General features: G+C 35.9%; 1 protein-coding gene across 1 annotated transcript in view; it reads right to left on the bottom strand.

The window, feature by feature from the left end:
• Nucleotides 1-1,412: 1,412 nt before the first annotated feature.
• Nucleotides 1,413-21,886, bottom strand: part of PCDH9 (protocadherin 9) — a gene marked incomplete at its 3' end in the record, with an annotated part of 691,174 nt that continues 670,700 nt past the window's right edge. The window contains exon 4 of the mRNA XM_082485555.1: nucleotides 1,413-1,786. Coding sequence (XP_082341681.1) covers nucleotides 1,413-1,786 — 374 coding nt within the window. The remainder of the gene's footprint in view (nucleotides 1,787-21,886) is intronic.

Genomic DNA, 21,886 nt, shown 5'->3' with positions numbered 1-21,886 from the left:
CTGGTACCTGCCAGGCATTGACCAACTATGATAACAAACAGTTAAACAGCAATAATTAGAGATTTAACCCTTTATTTCCCCCAACTAGCCTACCAGGAGAATGCTCTGCTACATCATGAAGGCACAACACATTAAATATTCTGTGGCTATGGTCTAAAAACACTTGTGTTACTACAACATTAACGCAGATGAAGATCAACACAAATGCTGTTGTTTCAGCAATACAAACTGTCTTAGGTATAGACACACACCTGCCCAATTGGAAAAACATGATTATTGTATTTTGCTCCGTTAGAATTTCCTCCACATATTCCAGCTGAGATCAATGTCAGCTACCACTCATTAAATGACAGACTGCAGCTAATTTGATCAAGGATTCCAAACAAATAGCTTTTCCTTTCACCCACCACCACAAATTTAAATATCCTTCTTTTGTTTTGAAGTTTCCCTATTTTGTGAAACATAATGGAAGTTTAAAAAAATTCCTAATTTTTTAAGCCCTTACACAATTCCTTTCATTTCTTAATATTAAAAAAAATAAAAGAAAGAAAGAAAGAAAAAAGAAATTCTACCTGAATGCTGGCATTATTTACTATTACGTAGAAAGAAAAGTCTTTTTTATTTTTTCCTTTCTACAACCAACCTTCCCTCCCACCCCATCACTCCTTTTTACACTTTTAACACAAGTGTTTTGATTTCCTTGGAACATTGTGTGTCAGACAGACTACTAACACAGAAACACCATCACTGAAAATAAAAGCAAAACAACAGGAAGCAAATGAAGGAAAGTAAAAAGCAACTGTGAAGCACAGAAATATGCTACAGTATCTTTTCAAGTGAATGTTGTAAGTACACAAAAATTCTAAGTAATAATTGTTTCTATTTACAAGTATTTGAACACTGATCGACTTATAAGTGTCCACTAACATTGTTAATAGCACAATAGGTTTAATGTTTACAGTTTCAGTTGTTTTGTTTGCAAAATGTGATCTCAAGTACAACGGTCCCAGCATAGATCAATGACAACAAAAGCACAATTTTCTAACTGGATATGCTTTTCAATCATTGCAATCCACTGAACTTTCTCACACTCTCACTCTCCAAATGCATCTTCTGTTGTTCATAGCAGCAGTCCAGGGTCAAAAAACAAACAAACAAAAAAAGGATATTTGCAAACTGGAGAGATCTCTGCCGATTTTAATCATGTCTATTTAACAAAACCCCACAACTAGTAGAAACACTCTTTCGTGTTGCAGGACATCATACCTTCCACGGTGCTAACATAAAGATACGCATATCTCTGCTAGGTGAAGCATAGTTCTAGAGGTCTACTCAGTACATAAAGCTCTGACACACACACAGTATTAGCAAGTCTAAGTAGGCTAAAGTCATTGGTCCAAAGTAACCATTTCTTATAGCTGGTGCTCCTTTGGACTCTCGACAGCTCCTGAGGCCTGTTTATAAGACTTCAAGTTGGCCAGAGGAATGTCAGTCATGTGGTTGCCAGTGTTGAAATGGCCTTCACTGGAACCATACTGCTTTCGGTCACTGAACTGGTTTCTGTTGCTATCTTCTTTCCAGGTCCTGGTCAATGTGTGTCCATTAACAAGTTTGTCCTTCTTAACCCATTCTTTCTGAGGTGCAAAGGTGGAGAGAGGCGACTTTGGCTGTTGGTATGGGCCCAAGCTGGGAGGCATCCAACAGTTGTCTGAGTGACCCAAAACCAGGCATTCTTGAGTACACATCTCTGTAGCTTCAGCTAATCCTCGTGGCCCAAGAGGCCCATCTGTAGAAGAAAAACAAACAAAAAGAAGAAAGAGGGAGGGAGAAAAAAAAGGCATAATATTAGATCATGATATTTGGCATTAAATTTATACATATGACTCATGACAAAATTAACAATGACTCTGCAACAAAATATTGTGGTGATAAATCCTAGATACATTCTCATTCTGTTAAGGAGTGGTTGCTTTGTAGGGCACATACTTTCTGTATATGCTACCTACGTAGTCCCCAAAATTAGTAATACAGTTCAATTAGCCCTAAGTTACCAGTCTCAGATCCTACAATGAATAAACTTAACTCCCTTTTTCAGTCACACTAAGAAAATAGAGCTAGGTAGGAGAAAATATCAGAGGAAGTAAGCATACCCTTGCAGAATTAATGCTGCTTGTACAGACCAACAGTTTGGATGTATTCTTTTCTGTTTTCAACTCGCTTTACTGCTGCAGAGCCTCGGTGAACTAATAGCCCATCGCAAACTGAGAAACATTTATACTACCCAAAAATGGGCTTGCCTAAAGGAATGCTCTGTGTGCAAGACTATTCTGATGTCTACTATTTTACAAACTTGGGTTGGTGTGTAGTTCTCGACATTTACCCATAAAACTCTGATGCACACTCCCAACAAGTAAGAGAGAAGTTAAACTTTGCTGGATTTAGTATGAAATCATGAGACACTTCAAAATATTGCAATAGGAAAGAGAATAAAATCTGTAATTCTTCTGACCATTAAACACATCTCAACTGGTATTCAACCATAAAAATCAAGGGGTAAGTAAATTAAAAAAAAAGGTGGCTTATGTATATCTTGCACTTTATAAAGAACTGTTTTCATAATTCTTTGTAAGTCAGTCCACAAGAGACAGAAATAAAGTCTGTGCATATTAAATATCCATATAATTTTTCACACACTACTGAGGACACAGCTGGCCAGCTGCAGGCATCTTGCAATCAAGCAGACAGGTCACCCATGTCTTCAGCAGCACCAAATTCCTCTCAGTCTCACTACATTTCTAAATAGCAGAATTTGCTCATCTGATCAGAATGGATGTATGAGGAAGGGCAAGCCAGGAAAAAGGCAAAGAAAATCATTTCGTGTGTCTTTGTTACATATTTCTCAATATCTGAGATATGCTTTGTCATGATCCTTTGCTAACTGTATTGTAATTTTGAGCAAGAATTTTGAGATGCCTTTTCTTGACTTCAGAGTAAATCAACTGGTTAGTACTGTAGACACTGGGAGATTTAAGGAGACATTTTTCCTTGATTAAACAGCCCAGTGATAGGAAGGAAATTATAGATTGATTTTTGAAAAAGAACTTTAGCAGGTAGGCATGAATAGTGAAGTTATGAAGCATCTTAAAAAGCAGTACTAATCAGAAGAAAAATGTCAGTAGCGTATCAGCAAAAAAAGTGTATCTTTATAATAATATAATTGAGAATCAAAACTGTGAGGGCACTCTAGCAAAGATTTCTTTGTTACGATGCCAAAGAATTTTTCATTCTCTTGTTCTCCATGCTATACAATAAATTACCTTTAGTAACAGATCTTTTTATGAATACTGAAATTATCCCAATTAATTTTATGGAAATTGCTATTCTTTCCCAGTTTGGGTGGGGTTTTTTGTTTGTTTTTGTTTGTTTGCTTGTTTGTTTATTAACTGACATAATAACTTATGGTAGTAAATTCCACAGATTATCAACCCACTGCTTTTACACACATACATAAAAAATGCAATCAGGTATATATCTAGATGTTAAAATGTAATTAGTTAATCTTATCTGAGTAGTTCCTCTTTTTGAATATCTGTAGAACATACAGTATGCTATTGTTGTGACAGAATATAATAAACCATAATAAAAGTTGTTTCTGTATTCCCTGTATAAGAAAGTGTCCTATTGCTGACAACTAGACCATGGAAAATGTATAGGATCAATGCTACTTCCCATTTAGGTTAATACAAGATGAAATAATTAAGCCAGAACCATTAGGAAAAAAAAAAAAAAAAAAGAAAAAGCAACTATAAAGTACGATCTTAGCAGAGATATTAGTGAGAACCAAGAACCTTGATTCTAAAATGAGAACTGTGATAATTCCCTGGAAAAGAGGGATTCTTTTTTCTATAAAGCTCTCTGAATCCTCTAGTATGAAGTTATAATCAAACTGAGGTAGGTACTTAGTACAAAAAGAGCTATAATAAGTAAAGCAAGTAGTCACGATGTATTGCTAACATTTCCAAAGGTTAATCTATAGGTTAAAAGCTGATTATTGTTTTTCCCCCTGACAACAGAAATTTAATTTTAATTAGTTTTTTCCCATTTTCAGAGGAAGAAAGTGAGAAGTGGCAGAACTATTTTCAACCTGCCTTCTCCCACAGTACAATACTATCTTGCTGACCAAGAGAAGAGGTTTGGCAGGGATTAAAACTTTCAAAACACAAAGAAAACCCTTCACCACAGAATAACACATTTCAAGAAACACAGTGCATGCACTCTGTGCTTCCAATCTACAGCGGAATACAAGGTTAACAGGACAGCTTTCAGTACAATAGTTCTGAAGGGGATAAGTTACTTTTCCTGTTTAGTTAAATAAATTTCAAGAAATAAGACATTTATTTCCTTTTAAAATTTAAATGTGTGATAAACTGGTTTTACTTAGAACTAAATATGTATGTGGCCTTATAAGCTACATGCCAAACTCTCTGGAAGATCTACTTCATGTGTTTCGGTTTCTTTAGTAACAGTTCTAGGCAGTTAACACTCTTAAACTGAGAATGGATTTTAAACATCTGTTGCTTTAGCCATCTTTAAGTTCATAAACTTTCTGGAGAACACTGGAATATTTAGATATCTGTTACTGTGAGCAAGAGACAGGAATGGGGTAAAAAAGCTGAGATGATCGTCTGTCCAGGAGGAGCAGCTCCTTTGCTTTTTTCTGGTTTAACAAAATACCACTGTCCCACTTAGACTTCGAAAATTAATTATTGTGTGCAGGTCCTCCTCCAGTCAACCTTCCCTATGCGGAGATTTCAACCAAAGGGAAGACCAAAGCAGCCTCTGCAGTGGGCCGTACAAATTTTGTACAGAAGTAGGCCCGTTGTAAACAGAGTGAGGCCCTCTCCTTTCTAGAGAGGACTGGGAATCCCAGGGGAACACCTGTAGAACACTTTCAGCTGTATAAACTTTCAAATAGCTGTGAGATATGGCATAAATCTGCACACATAAATCTCTACATATGCCTGTATGTAAAAAACTTTGAATAAAATGCATGTCCAGAATTGAGAACTGGTTCAGACTCCTGCGCAAGTTAATTTGCATATTTTCCAGTACTCTGACTCATGCTTTCCAATCTGTAAAATACAGGGAATATTCACTCGCCTTATTAAAATATTGTGAGGTTTAAGTTTACAAAATGCTTTGCAAGACTTCATCTAATATATAATTAACAAATATTATTTTAATAATTTTTGGTTTAAGCCATCAGAAGTGAAAAAGAAATCCACAAACTATTTATTTTAGAAATGCAGATTTTTAAAATAGTATATTTTACTGTTGAGTTATTCCAAGGAATGATCGTGATTACTGATTCAGGAAAAAGGCAGCTTCATTCATAATGTGTGTGGTGCCTGTAACACCTGATCTCCAGTTAAGGCTCTTAGATACAAGCATAAAGTTTTTGTAAATATTATCGCTAATAACGGTGATGATCATGATTTAGAGGGCTCTATAAATGTCCTACTGTGAGACAGGATAAAGAAGAAAAACAGTTTTAGGAAAAAAGGACCTCACCTACAACAACAAAAAACAATCTTTCAACAATATCTTTTTTTTCAGCTTCTGTTTTGTGTAATTATGTTCTCAAGTATAGACAGTTTATTCTTTTCTAAGACTACTTATTATTCAGGTTGCTATTCAGAAGCATACAGTGAAATGATCATAAGTAGTATGATGGGAGAGAGATCTTCTGGGGGTAGCTTGCACTGAAGTGTTGGCTGCTTTGTATTGAGAAAGCATAATGTTGCCTTAATGGTAATTATCTTTCTCCTCCACCACTGCTGAACAATAGCTTTCACCCAATTTTCTAAAGTTGTTTCATTACCACATACAATGACGCCACTTAAAAACCTGTTCCTGCTGCTTTAATTTTATAATTGCATTAATTTGTTTCCTTTCTCTTCATAAAAATGTCACTGAAATTTCTGTATCAAGTTTTTCCACACTGAAGTACTTTATTGATATGTGGTTTGTTTGTTTTTTTTTTCTTTTTTTTTCCCAAAGTATTTGTTCTCTGAACAATCCGTAATACATGAGGCTGGTTATCAGTCCTGGCTGCTTGAATATATAATGACACAAGTGCTGATAAAACTGTACAAGCCATCTGTCTCTGGAGTTAAATGTTTTGAAAGCAAACACAAAAGTGCATAACAAACACTCCCTTAAATTGTCTTTGTAAATATTTATATCAGATCTTACCCAAAAATGCTTTTTTGTTGTTATTTTATTCTGTTTATAGCTGTCAAGCAGATGCATGAATTGCCTGCTCAAAAGCAGACAGGTGTAAGGAGGAAAATAATATATGCCACTCAAGAGCCGGTCATACCCTAATGCTGGAATTTCTGCATGGTCTTTCATCTCCTTTTATTATACCCAGAAGCTAAACTGTTATTTCATTGATTAACTTACTGCTGAAATTAGCAACTAGCTTCTGGTGTGTTGACCAGCTGCTTTTCAACCTGCTACTTTAAAACTCTCCTGCTTAAAGCCAGAAAAAATCATTCTTAAATTCTGCACGAGTCAAGACCACAAAATAAGTTCCACTCAGTGACACTTTTTGGTCTCAAAAAAAATGAATGGGTGCTCTTTGCCTGAGGGGTTTAACATTAAGTATAGTGGATTTGAACATGGCCATAGTTGTGTTTCAGACAATCATATTTATTTAACTTTTCATATTGCATCTTAGAATGAAAAAAAGAAAAGAAAACAACAGCAACAATGTTTTCAGCTCTATTTAACCTCAAATACAGAAAGCTACACAGGGCTACTTTACTAAATGACCTTTTCTGAGACCACATGTTTTTACAGCCTTCCCCACATATATTGGAACTGAAATGACATTATTATATTTCATAGAAGTTTTGCAACTACTGTATATATTACATATAAAAACTGGAAAACAGTTTATAATTAAAAAGATTCCTTTGACTTTAAATATCAGCCAAATAAATGAGAAAGACTGATCTTTATTTCTAGTCTGTTAAAAAAAAAATAATCCAAGACTACAAAGCCACACGCATGCTGTGCTAGATGTGTTTTCTTGGTATTATTAATTAACAGCAAGATTCAGTGAATACTAAAAATATCATTTTTAGTGGCTCATTCCATGGTCATTCCACCTGGCACAATCAGTGCTGATAAAATGACATTCTGTCCCCAAATCACCTTGTTCGAAGGTCCCTGGATTCCTACCACTGCTGCTACCAGTTTTGGTAGACTTATCACCACCACTTTTTAACCTGCTGCTTCTCTCTTTCCTGGAGTTGCATCCGCTGTACTTAGGTATAGATCAAGAAACCCCTGCTAGTTCCTGTTCCCTGTCTTGGCCCCAGCTTCTTTTTCATCACTACTGAAATAAATAATACTGTCATGTTAGCTTATATGTGTGTTACTTAGCAGAGGTAAGCTGCCAGAAGCCTTAGTTAGCACAATAACAGGAGGGACAGGAAGCCAGTAGGTAAGGGTGTGTGGGAGGTACTGCCTGGAGTACAGAAATTCAGCAACTAAAGCATTTTCTGAAAAGACAGGAAAGTCTGGAAGATTTTCTACACAGTTCTGTGAAGTACTTAACTTATCCAGAAAGGTTCCACAGAAATCTAAGTGTCTAAAATCCAAACAATAATTTAAAAAATCCATGGGCAGCTAAATGTTGAAATATAAGATTATTCAACTACTAAAATTCTTCTGCACAGAATTGTCTCAATCTTCTGATGACTGAGATTGCTTCATGCCCAAATCTTTTCAGAGTTAAGAAAGTAAGTGTTCCCTTCATATCTTGAATATCTAAATGTGTTTGGCACTTTAAGAGTACAGCTGACATATGCCACTAGGTTGTAGATTTGAACAACACAGCGGTGCAATAGGCTCTTTTTTTCCACCTCCAGTTTATACCCATAGGCTGATTACACCATGATTGCTGTTAGAAAGTATTGTGTATTTCTTGTCTTGAGTTCCTATCACCCATAGCTGCTCAAGTGCAAAAGCTACAATGAAAGGGATTGTTACTTAGATTGTTTGGGTTGGGTTTTTTTCTACTATCCTTCCTAGATATTTAATACCATTACCACTTGCTAGTTACATCAGTAACGGATCTGTTGTCAATATGTTATTTTACGCCTAATTTTCTGTGCCCGTTTCCAATTACTTTTTCTGCATTTATTTGAGTTTATTAGTTTAGAGTTGTTAATAATCCCATGAAGTCTTCCAAACCAGCTTGTATGGAAATGGGAAGTTCAGTCTATATTCAGGCCACATTTATATCTCTCTGCCCCTGCCATCTAAACATACCTCTGAAATTAGTTCAGCTATGTGCTATTACATTTCTCCTTTAGTTCTGGGTTTTTTATAACAGAAATTTAATACTGAATTTATTTGGGACTTAACTCTTACCAACATCTCAAAGTAAGAAATACATTTTTATAGCCTTGGGATAGTTCCTCTTGGTTGTTTGAAAAGTCACAGAGATTTAACCAAATTCTAGCCCACAGTTGTCCATAAAAGATAGCAATCAGCCCACTTCCTAATCTCTGCTGAATACACCTTACGTGACTGCAGAGCTTGTGAGATACTAAGGGTTAAGTCTGCTTAGTGTTGTCTAATCTTTATGAATATATAGGTGAATTGACTAATGTTAGACTTGGAACCATTCTGTAGGCAAGTTACAACATTGTTTGATATCACAAGGGCATGGCCCACACAATTGAGGATGTAGGAAGATGCCATAGGAGGTGTTCCAAAGCAGTAATGGTCTGGAGTGGTGCTGAGCTGCTCAAACCTGGATAATTCAGTGCTCTTCATCAGTTATAAAAATCCAGCTCTGGATCTCTGGATTGCACATTACCTATGTTCAGATCTCTATGCCAGTATGTCACCTTTTTTTTTTCTTTTTCTTTTTTTTTTCCCCAGAATTTAACTGGGTGAAACTTTATACGTTGTAGTAAAAAAAAAAAAAAAGTAGGTTCACTAGATAATCTAGTAATTATTTCTGGTCTTAAAAATCTGTATCAGCAAATATAAACATAAAACTGTATTCTGTATAAACTTTCACTGACAAAAGTAGCCAGTTGTAGCGTACCCTTTAGAAATGCAGAAGATACAAAATAATATCCGGGATTGCTCTTCTTGTTTAATGCATTCTGTTACTAAAGAACAAACAAATAAACAAACAAACAAACAAACAAATCCCCACAAACGACTGCAATTTGTATTCTCAGCTTAAGTATGTCACATTGTGGATGCAGACAGTCACCTTCCAGAGAAAACGGGAGAAAAGAAGTGCAAACAGGATTTGTCAAAGAAAAACTTTTGTTAACAAATAAATAAAGATTAAATGTTTTACACGTCTCTCATACAGATTCCATTCTTTGGTCACAGATGAAAAGTCAACATTTGCAAATGGAGATAGTCCAAATACAATAATACGTGGGCAGCCAGAACAGCAGATTCTCTCCCTGAGAGGATATTGTTATTTAGACAGACTTCATGGCACACAAAGAGCAGACAGCATATCTTTATAAATTTGCACCCATCTTCAGCATGGCATGGAACTCATCCATCTTCTCGTCCGCTGAAACTACTCCTATGAAGAATGCTATCTCATCTAATCTTATTTCCTCAAAATTAGCATTTTTTCCTGCCATACATTTAATTTTAGCAGGACAATCAAACAAATAAAAATTCCGCAGAGGATTCAAATGAACCATCTAAATTTGATTGGATAACTTAATGAGACCAAAGCACAGTCAGTACTCAAGTATTTGGAATAATATTCATTTTCAGCATGAATCTTTTTTCATCAGGTAGCTCTTCATTTTGCTGCCTAAAAAGTCTTTATTCCCAAAAGGTGATGATGGATAGTGATAATAAAATATTTATAAAGCATCCCATGGTCACGATCATTTACTATCCTTTTTCTCTTACACCTAAATATTTATGGTACTCGATCAAAATATTTTGTTGAATTGATTTACAGGCAACCTGCTGAGACAGCACCACTTTTGACATGGTCACATTTTCTGATCTATTAATATGCCCCAAACATGAACCTGCTGTCAGTTAAAAACAATTTAAGTCTCAATTTGGAAGGTTCTGTCAACTGTTTATCATAAAATCAAATTTTGGTAAGTAATTTCTACAAATTGCATGTGAGAAAAGGTAGGATTCAATGTGGAAAAAGATATTATTCAAATGCAAAAGACTGGCAGAATGCTGTGAAACTGAGCTGAACAGCATTTATTTCAACACTATACAGTTTTGTAAACTTTTTATGCAGCTGCTATATGCCTGAGCATTAACTTAGGTACAGCAGAAAAAAAATAAAACCAGTCAACTTGAATTTCATTAGATTTTTATGATTTTTAAAAGAAGTCTAAATTAAAGAGGGTTTTTTCCTGATCGCTTACAGTAAAGCCCTGATCTTCTGACTTGTGATAAATACAGATCATGCCTTCAGGGCAGGCATGATACCTTGTAATTTTATTGAAGTAAGGATATTGGCTTTACTAATCCATAACTGAATAAAAGCACAATTATTCATCAGATAGATATAGATGATGAACTGTGTATCTGTACAAATATATATAATGTGTTTTATTTGTATATTTATCACATCAATTTTCTATATTTTTACTTTTATATGTATTTTATATCTATGTATATTCTATCTATCCATCTAAGTCCTTTATCTTCATTTAACAACAGAATGGAATGAATATAGTGAAGCATATTGAAGTGAATGCAATCGCTTAGAAAATTAGTAACTTAATTGCTGTGCTCATTGGGTATGCAGTCAGCCTAACTTCCTTCTGTTATCAGTGGAGAGAGAAGCATTTACGCAAAGTCATTCAGCTCTCTGAAGACCTGACTCAGTTTCTGGAGGTGTGATTTTTTTGTCCGTTAGTATAAAGGGAATCCATGGATGGCAGTTACATCTAGCTCTATGTATTTAAAATGGATGTGATGAGTCTAGATCTTTGTTGCCATTCCAGAAGATGTTAGATTAATTCATTCTGATCTCTTGAAAATGCACTTGAATAAAGTTTTTCCATTATAAGCAAAATGTTTCCGGCAGCCAGTGAATAAATCAGCAGACAGCTACACTATCCAAAGTACTCAAATGGCAGTGCATCTCAAGAATACTCAGGAAGGAAGATTCTGTGAAACCGGGAAGAGACTTACTGGAGTGAGCCTGCTATAGCCAAGTTATGCCTCAGAAAATTAATACTTCCAAACAATTCTAGTTCTCCACTCTTTGAAATAAGTGGATGACTCTGAAATACTGCTATTTATAAGAGAGAGAAGACTGTGATCATTGAGGTTTCCTGAAGTTTTGTACATAGGACAGACAATACAATTAAAAGCCTGGAAAACATAAAACTGAAAAAAAGGTCAAAATTATTAAATTTATGGGCCAGATCATGAAAGATAACTTTGTAAGTTATCGACTGCCCCACAAATCTATTTCAGTTTTAAATTATGGAAAAACTTTACGTTTAAACAGAGACGCATCTAGTTTTATTTATCTAGTTTTATGTACTTATCTCCAGGATATTCTCAGCCCATACATAGGGTTAATGAAACCCAAGCCATCTATTGCATTTTAGTAGTTTTGTTAGTTTATATTAACCTTTTTGGTAAGTCATTCAGTAATTCTCCTCAAATATCTCCTGTTCTCTTGTAAGCCCCAAGTATTGCCTATTTTCCTGTTAACTTGAATAATAATATTCAGCCAAATTCCAGGAATTTGGTCCCAGATTTCAGTATATTTCTGCATTCCTATAAGTTTCACTTTTTCTCAAGTCAAACAAACCAAGTTTTATGATGCACTCCTGGCTGGGGTTGTCAGTTTGTTTCTCTCCAAAAGTAACAAGCTTGGGTTTTAATCTTGGGAAAAAAGCTCAAAGTTATTAACTTCAGGACCTTTAGCAAATTTATAACATAAAGCTGCCACCAGGAACAATCAGCGTAGCTTCATTTCAAATTCTATCACTTAGTTGTATTTTTAAACATTCAGACCTATTTCCTAATTATTATTTTCTGAGCACTGTATTAACCTTTGTACAATGGCAAGTGCCAAAGTAAACATTTTTCCCATCATTTTTGAATAAAAAAGAGGAAAAATCAATTGCCTACTTTAATGAATAAATGAAAAATGGAAAAAACCCACCATATCATATCAAAAAAGCTACAAATCTTATACTCCACACAGCAATTACCTAAGAGCAAAACTGAAATGCAGACATATAGTAAAGAGTTTAAAAATGCAATGTTAAATAAGAAATATAGTTAAGATTATTTTTGCACAGAAATATGAAATTCATTCCGTAATTAGGTTAATTACAGTTATCTAAACAAACATTAAATTTAAGTTGAAATGCATCTTTTTAATGAAACTATATTACTAATGTATATTTCGTGACACTTTCATGTTTTCCTATTTTCCTTCAGTACAATTCAGACTAAAATCAAATTTAGATTAAACTGAATTTGTTGCAATTTGTGGCAGATGCCTTATGTGTAAGTACTATTATGTAAATAAGTAGCTTAACTGACTTGAACAGACCTTTTGAAGTACATTTCTCTTTGCAAAAATTAGGATCTAAATCTGGGAACTCATTCTCCTAACTTAAGCTACATGAATCTGAATAACTGAAGTATGTAACAGCAGAAAGTGCTTAAATTAGGTGCCTAGTAAGTTTGATTATATTGTTGATTTTGTCTTCCCTTCTACACAAAAATGTATGCTTGATAGATTTCACAGGACAAAGATGTCAGAGATGACATTAAACTAATCCAGAGACGAAAGAACCATTTCCTAATTCTGCTTGTATAATGGCGTCTCATTTAGTTCATTTTGTAAAACTCAGTTCAGTGCCAGTTGAGTTGTCAGAACTGCAGGCATATTACACAGAAAAATACTAGAAAGTGCTTTCCTTCATTATGTCTGAGCTATACCCATGCTACAGTTCCTTCATTTTCTTTAAAAACTAAGTTCATTTACATCATTTCTTCAGAAGAGATATCCATGTGTCTTAATGAGCTTATATAGTTTACAGTAAAACTGCCATTAAACAAATGTTCCTGATTCAAAACACTTACATTTTATTAAACCACACTTGAAAATTAATCTGTGCCACATTTAGTCATTACATTAAATATACTGAAAATTAATATGGAAGCACTGTCTGTATACACTATTTTCCAAATAATTTTGGTTAGTGACATAGTCCTATTGTAATCCCTGGCAAAAGCTATACTTCTAGGCTTTCGAGTCTTACTTGGAAGACTGAAGAAAAAAATCTTTGTGATTCTAAAGAGGAAATCAAACAATATTTCACATAGAATCATAGAATTAGTGAGGTTGGAAGGGACCTTTAAGATCATCAAGTCCAACCGTTAACCTACCCTGATAAAAACACCACCACTTCTAAACCATGTCCCTAAGCACCTCATCTACCCTTTTCTTAAACACCTCCAGGGATGGTGAATCCACCACCTCTCTGGGCAGCCTATTCCAATGTTTAATAACTCTTTCAGTGAAAAAATGATTCCTAATATCCAATCTAAACCTGCCCTGACACAACTTGAACCCGTTTCCTCTTGTCCTATCACTTGTCGCCAGGGAGAAGAGGTCAGCTCCCATCTCTCTAAAACCTCCTTTCAGGTAGTTGTAGAGGGTGATAAGGTCTCCCCTCAGCCTCCTCTTCTCCAGCCTAAACAACCCCAGATCCCTCAGTCGTTCCTCATAAGGTTTGTCCTCCAGACCCTTCACCAGCTTTGTAGCCCTTCTCTGGACATGCTCCAACACCTCAATGTCCTTCTTGTAGTGAGGGGCCCAAAACTGAACACAGTACTCGAGGTGAGGCCTCACCAGTGCCGAGTACAGCGGGATGATTACTTCCCTAGTCCGGCTCACCACACTATTCCTGATGCAGGCCAGGATGGTGTTGGCCTTCTTGGCTGCCTGGGCACACTGCTGGCTCATGCTCAGCCGGCTGTCCACCAACACCCCCAGGTCCTTTTCTGCCAGGCAGCTTTCGAGCCACTCCGCCCCCAGTCTGTAGCGCTGCATGGGGTTGTTGTGACCCAAGTGCAGGACCCGACACTTGGCCTTGTTGAACCTCATACCATTGGCCTCAGCCCATCTGTCCAGCCTGTCCAGATCCCTCTGCAGAGCCAATCTACCCTCAAGCAGATCAACACGCCCCCCTAGTTTAGTGTCGTCTGCGAACTTACTGAGGGTGCACTCGATCCCCTCATCCAGATCATTGATAAAGATATTAAAGAGAACGGGCCCCAGCACCGATCCCTGGGGGACACCACTCGTCACTGGACACCAACTGGATTTAACTCCATTTACCACCACTCTCTGGGTACGGCCATCCAGCCAGTTTTTTACCCAGCGAAGAGTACACCTGTCCAGGCCATGAGCAGCCAGTTTCTCCAGGAGAATGCTATGGGAAACGGTGTCAAAAGCCTTGCAAAAATCCAGGTAGATAACATCCACAGCTTTTCCCTCGTCCACTAAGTGGGTCACCTTGTCAATGAATAGTGAATCTGCATTTAACAAAGGCTGAAACGTTTGTTTTATCTTCTATGTAATGAAAAATCTCAGCAAACCAAGCCTTCCATACCTATTACATTTGTTTTTTTACTGTACTATATTTATTCATGCAAGAGAAGTTAGAAAGTAGGCCACTTTAAGTGGCATCCAAATCTAAGTACACAGTAAAAAGATTGTCTGAAATTTGTGCACAAAGTGTACATATGGTAGGTCCCCACTAACACATTTAGAGGAATATACTGCATGGCATCTCAAGGTGCCTGAATTTTTTTAAACAAACAAATATTAACAAATATTATTGATTTTTAAATGGATTAAAATGGATTGAGAGAGATGTTGAAGGAAGAATTGTTACTGTGAGCACAGATCATGAACACTTACACATGTAACAGGCTCTTTACATTCTCCTTTAATATTGTACATAGCTTCGTTTCTCAAGTAATCAAAAAAAAAAATCATTGGAAGTTTGGGATATTTGTTTCATGTGTAAAGCAATTTTTGGGCAGGAGCATACCAAGAAAAACTATTGTTTTGCTATCCGTAAACCATTGTTTTTGTATAATACCAAAAGACAAGATTTAAGACCTGGTTACCTCCTTAGAATTCATTTCATTGTTATAAAATGTGGCTAGAAACTTATATTCCTTGCTCAATCATATAAGAATCTGTCAATTCCTGTAACATAAGAGTTGCAAATAATTGGTAGTTCACTGGACCTTTTTCTTTGCTCCAGTTTGAGACATAAAGGTAAACAGTAATTTCATATATTTGAATGTACTGGTTTTGTTTTCCATCTTGTAATAACAATAAAAAGAAAAAAAAATTAAAAATTGATGATAAAAATATCAATTAAAAATTGATATTTAATGAGGTATGTTATAGGCTTATCACATTCAAGCTTCTGAAAATAATGGCAGTATCAACAACTTTATGCTTACTGAACTAATTGAAAACTTATTGCATCCTGACCCCTGACCTTATTGAAAAACTATGAAGCAACTCAGATTCACAACCTGAAATCGTATATTTTTCTTCTTTCATTAAAAAAAAGCTGATTTGCTAAAATATGAAAAGTAAATGAAGAATTACAGTTGCTGAATTTAGTTCACTTAACATTTCCACCGTTTCACCTCCCTGACAGGAACTGTGGTGCAGATGTTAATTACCATTTATAAAATGCCTTGTCAAACACCTAAGAATTATTGTTCCATTAATAACTTTGTCCTACGCTTGGGTTCAATGACTGATTCTAGCTGAAGAATGCTGAAAAGGATCACTGACACTTGGTTAGGACAACCACTCTTTCCCTGCAAACCCCAGCCAGTAATGCATGGCTTTGTGCCAACAATTTAGCTTTAGAAGAGGAACTATTATAAAATTGTAGTTATGAGGGAATTAACAGTTACATTTAAGAAAAATATTAACCTTGTATCATTTGAGTTAATTTATTAAATGGTAACTTCAGAGGCAGCAAATCATTTAGAAACAATGCCAAACACTTAACAGCACAATGACCTATCCGAGATGCCAGAATGCTTTATTGGTAGACAAACAGAAGTATTCCAGGCCAATTTATTCGGTAACAGAGATAGGCAGCTGTTTCTCCACACATTCATTGTATACATAGCTCTTCTCCTTTCAAATAGGTTGGAGTTTTGCTACTGCCTTCGTTGGGTGTAAAACTGGGTCCTTTGTCTCTATAGAACACCAAATGAATTTTACCGGCAAGCCTGATTTAGGAAGGCATGCACTGAAAGAAACAGATCAATTCCCTTGAGAACTAGAAGTCATTCCTTTAGCATTTAGCGTCCCTACATACCACACCAATTCTTCCTTTACAATTTCTACTCTACTTTTTCCGAGTTGGCTAGATATAGTTCTGCTTACTCTCTTTTTGACATGTTTTCCACTCAGGTCTCATCAGCATTCCTGTTTTTTTCTCCAAAAACCTATTTCGTCCCACCATCTTCTCAACTGCAGGGATGATAAATCCTTCTCTTACTCATTTATATCACTGAATTTAGTCACCAGATTTCACTTAAAATGAGTGAGGGGCTTCTTTTTGTACTTTATTTAGGTGTAAAACTTAAGGTTACTTAAAATACAGTCATAAGTAAGGTAGGATTCATTTCCCCCTAGGGTTCAGCTCTAGAGACAGTCATCTGGACTGACTGTGCAAAGAGAGGTTTTAAGTTGTATATTTGCAACTTAAAATATCAAGGTGATGAAGTGTTACACAGGAGCCAAGTATAGGACTGAGATTCAGATTCAGATTCAAAATTTAGATGTCTGCAATATCTACATAGGAACCATAGATACATGTATTTTCTAATATCTCATTTTAATTAACAGCAATACTGTCGATCCTATTGGTCCAGTCAATACAATATAGTAATTCAACAAATGAAATGTACGGAACTGAATCTGAACAGCTCTCTATATTATACTGACTATTTTGACTAGGTCTCGATTAACCACAAGAAGTTAAAGCACCTAACGCTTATGTACACACCTTCATTGTAAATAGCGAAGTTTAGCATCTGAATCTGGAGCTATGTCAAACCCTTAGTTGTGCCATAACATTTCGTCATTTTGATCTCTTAACATGCACACAGAGATCAGGAAATCTTCATTTATAGAATCAATTATGTCTTTAAAACTAGTTGCTGACTTTTTTAGTTACAAAATTAAGCCCATATTGAAGTAATTAATTTTTCCTGACCTCTGTTATTTGTGAGTGGACTCCATCTTAACAGAACAGAACCCCTACCCTAGAAAGGCTTTCAGATAGTCTCAAAACACGTGCTGAAGAGCTTCAGGACAATTTATCTGGACAAAATTTTCTTTTTTTTTTTTTTTTCTGTATTGAATGGGATTTCGTAGAAATACCAGGGACAGCATTCACTTTCACAGTATTTGCAGATCTCTGTCACCATAGTAGTATGGATTTCTGCAGTACTAAGGGACCAAAGCTGTAGCCGTAGGACAGTGGGCCAGGCCAAAAAACTGAGAAACAGTCAACAGCTGAAAAGTCCACTAATGCTAATGGCCTTTCTGAATGCAAGGTGAGATGACAAACCCTTAAAAAAAGTTTGAAAAGATGGATTACATAGTAAATTACATTTAGTCCCCCATTCTGGCATAAAGCACTAGCAGTATTCCTGATTAAAATGGAAAATGTTGTTCCCTGCTGTGGGGAGAAAAATAGCACTGAAAGCAGAAAACACCTGGCAGACACCTTGAATATGAAACTTTTTATTAAGCACTGCTTTTTTTTTTTTTTTTTTTTTTTGTTAATTAATCTATTTCACAGTCTCAGGCAATCACTTTGCAAATTCTCAGTAGTCTGACTTTCAAAGGAACTTTACGCTCTGTCAGTTGCTATACCTGTGTTGTCAAAGAATATGGGAATGACATAAATATCTTTGTAATTTGTTCACTGATGGCTTGCATCCCTTCCACAGTCCTCTTTTTCCAGAAGGCAGTAACGTTTAAAAGCATTCTTTGTCTTAATGGTTATGCATCGACAGTGTATTCTCTGGGTCCTTGTTAGTTAACTAAGTAAACCTTCAGGGTCCTACTATTTCACGGCTAAAAGATGGAGGTAGTAAGAACTCCTTGTTGATGGGGCTGATTAAGACTGCAACACTTGTCTGTGCAAATGCCCACCTCAGCACGGCCTGCAGCAGTCACAGCACCAACTAGAAATACTTGTTTAAACTTCATACTAACTCTGTTGCATATCACCTAAGGTTCCCTTGTCCATACTTGATGTGCTTTTGTCTGATACCTGCTGTTTACTTGGGAGGCATTTATTACAGTCATATAGGCACAATTAATCAGAGGAAAAATCCAAATTCAACGCCAGCTGATTTTATGAATACGTGAAGTATGAGATGAGTGGTACCTGACTGGGGTGTCATAAATGTACAGTCAATCTTAGAGGAGAGAAAAGCTAGCACAAAATACCACAAATCTATAAGAATTGATCTGAAGGAATTAAACAGAATTAAAAAGGAAAATATAACACCATGACAACTGAAAAATGGGAAGATCTGCCACATCAATTTTAAGAATGGTAGATAATGTGAGATTACCATGGTAAGTTACTTCATTTTTAGAAGCAAAGGAAATTGAGTAAATCTCATCTCTATGGACTTCACTAAAGCATGTGATGAAGTGCTGTATAGGAAATTATTTTAGTTTAGGTAGAATATATGCTAATAGAACCTGTAGGCTGATTCAAGGAGTGAAAAGGTGGTGCTGAAAGGGGAAGCATGGGCCTGGAGAGAGGTTCCACACAATTCAGTATCAGAACTAATCCTGAATAATATTTTCAATAATGACCTTGATATAGATATATGCAAAGGGCTGCTATAATCTGCTCCTGACACAAAACTAGGAAGTATAATCAATAAAGACCAAGTTATCAAAAGAGCTAGAGAAAGAAAAAAAGACAGGTGTCTTTCTTATTACTGAAGACTAGGAGATTTTAGCTTGTTTCATTTAGGAGAATGAAGCCATAGAGAGAAAAAGAAGAGCAGGGGTAAACAGAGATGTAAAATACCTTTGTAAATTAAGAGATGGTGTCGTCAGAATAAATCTGATGACATGGTGTCTATGATAACAAACCACTGCACCCCTTCCTAAGATTTAGATTTTCATATTAGCAAAAATTCCAAAAGAAAAACAGTGCAGTTATTTTTATTGTGCATATTAGTAGAAGTTTATACTCTTACATTTCATTTCATAATGTCTGACTACAGTCATGGCAGCTGACGTACAATAGAAGTTTGCACTGTAATACAGTATTAAGACACTATAGTCACAATGTACTGTTTCTAATACAAGATAGATAAAAGGATTTATAATTCCTTACAGAGAGAATACGCAGCATTAAGGATAAGAATTGTTAGCAAGAAGGTGGGATTTTTCAGTATGAATGCTGTCCAGCATTCACATACTTTTGAAAAATCTCATCTGGCAAAAGAAGGTACTAGAAGTAGGAATGATGTGATGAAACACCAGTGCTTGTAATTGCAGAATACCTTTCAGCTAATCATCTAGATTCTTTAAATAGGCTCTTTTACAATGAGATTCATCTGAACTCCTTTAGGTTTTACTTTACGATGAGATGAATTTTGCCCTGAAAGTGTCTGCTTCTCCCTGCTGACTACTAAATTACCCAAAGTGCCTAGATCAGATGTATATGTGGGATCCTTAGCTTCTACAGCTGAAGCAACAGAAGACAGATCTTTCAAAATATCTACTGAATCAAAGACAATGTGTGTGACCTTAGCTATGTCATGTGGTTCCTCTGTAACTTTACTGCTCATCTATAAAATGAGGTTAATAGAATTTCCATACATTACAGGGCAATGCTGTGGGTTGCGGATTACATGGCTCTCTAATACCATGGCAATGGATTCTCTCTAAGTACTTAAGCCTCTTCTGGACTGTTAAATGAGGAAACCAAGAAGAACAGACAGTAAAACTCAACCAATTTCTTTTCAGAGAGTCCCATTTGACATCTCCCTGAAGCAAAGCACCATGGAAGGACGAGGTTCGTGTAAAGCACGCTATGATTAATCATAACAATAACAGTGATGTTTTTGAAAGAGGGGGTATCCCTCCCTCCTGAATAAGAGAATACACACAGGATATGTTTTTCTCTTTTGTCACAAGCTGTTCCATTTGTCTCATGTTTCAAGTAAACAATTGCTGCAACAACAAAAGAATCCTTTTTGTTCATTGCCCACTGATACATGATATATCCTTTTAAATTTTCTTTGTCCTCTTTTAAATTTTAAGACAGTTATCAGGGAAATGTTTGCCAGTGTTCAAATCTTTCGTGAAAAATTCATTGCAACACATTTCTGCTGTTATACTGTGACTCTTGTGATTAGATATGTTCTTGTTTCATATATGCAAACGCTGATTTTGATCTTGTTTACACCAATACCAGCTGAATTACTCCTAATTTACCCTAGAACCACTGTCAGAATCATCCTCGTATTTCAGCCAGAGCTTACAAATCTCCAGCAGGAATGTGCCTTTTTATTGTATGGCTAAATTGGCAGTCATCCAGAATTCCCTGGGAGAAAGGGTTTTTTAACCACATTGATTTACAGAAACATAGAGGCCTTATTTATCTAAAATCAAGGATATAAATATTTTAACAGCAGCAGCAGCCATAAAGAGAAGGCAAGCATTCAAACTCGCTGCAAAGAAAAAAATCTCCTGTTAGGTTGTCTAGAGCTAATGGCTGATGATAGAATTTGGAGAGTGCAGAGAAATAGGTACAAAGAAGTATTTGTCAATAATAAGAACAACAGCGCTATATTTACAATCTGATGTTTAAAGCCATAATAGACATTTCTTTCTCTGTTTGATCTCAGGAAAAGTTATCTGCAGCTCACAGGCCCGAATTTGAGTCGTCTTATGTCACTCAAAAGAAGTACTGAGATAACTATGCTAGAGATGACAGACTAGTAACCCCTCTAGCAAGCCAGACCTGTGGGGGGGTGTCATGTTTTCTGTGTCTGGGCTGAAAGCACTCTTCCTACTTAGAAACACTCTCTTTTGTTCTCCCATAGAGCCTGAAATTCATTCTCAAGAGATATCAAAAGTTGAAATTCATCTCACAGAAAAAAGGTCTCTTCAATTTCCATAGGAACAAAGAATCACAAAATGAATGTAAATCTTCTTTTTTCTTCTTCTTCTCAAGGCAGAGCAGCTCACAGAAGTCATAAACCAGATCCCTAGCTATATCAACTGCTATAGCACCACTAAAGTCAGGCATCCCCCCCAGGAGTTGTCTCTGTAAGAGACACATAAGAATAAGCCAATGTTGTTCAATCTCAGCCGTATAAAAAAACAATGAAAGGAGGTCAGATTATTTGTAACTATATATTTGCAACATACATTATTGCTAACCAGACAACTTCCAGGACAAGAAACAAAACCTGATGACTTTATGAGATACTGCATTTTAATAGAAAGATTGTCTTTCTCTCAAAACATTTACACAACATTTTACTTGTTATAATAAATTATCACCCTAAATAAAATAAAGCAAGCAGAGAATCTTTATAGATTAAAGAGACAGAGAGATTTGGGAGATCAAGCTTAAATATCTAGGCATGTCAAATCACAATATTCAAACCATATCCTGAAAGATGAAAAACAGAGCTCTGAATCTTGAAAGGTAATAACATTACCAACTGAAAGGCATCCAGAACTACCTTACACCAGTTTGGCAATTCTCTT

The sequence above is a fragment of the Vanellus vanellus genome, assembly GCF_965231255.1.
Source record: "Vanellus vanellus genome assembly, chromosome: 1".
Lineage (NCBI taxonomy): Eukaryota > Metazoa > Chordata > Aves > Charadriiformes > Charadriidae > Vanellus > Vanellus vanellus.
This window is presented reverse-complemented; position numbering and strand designations above follow the sequence as displayed.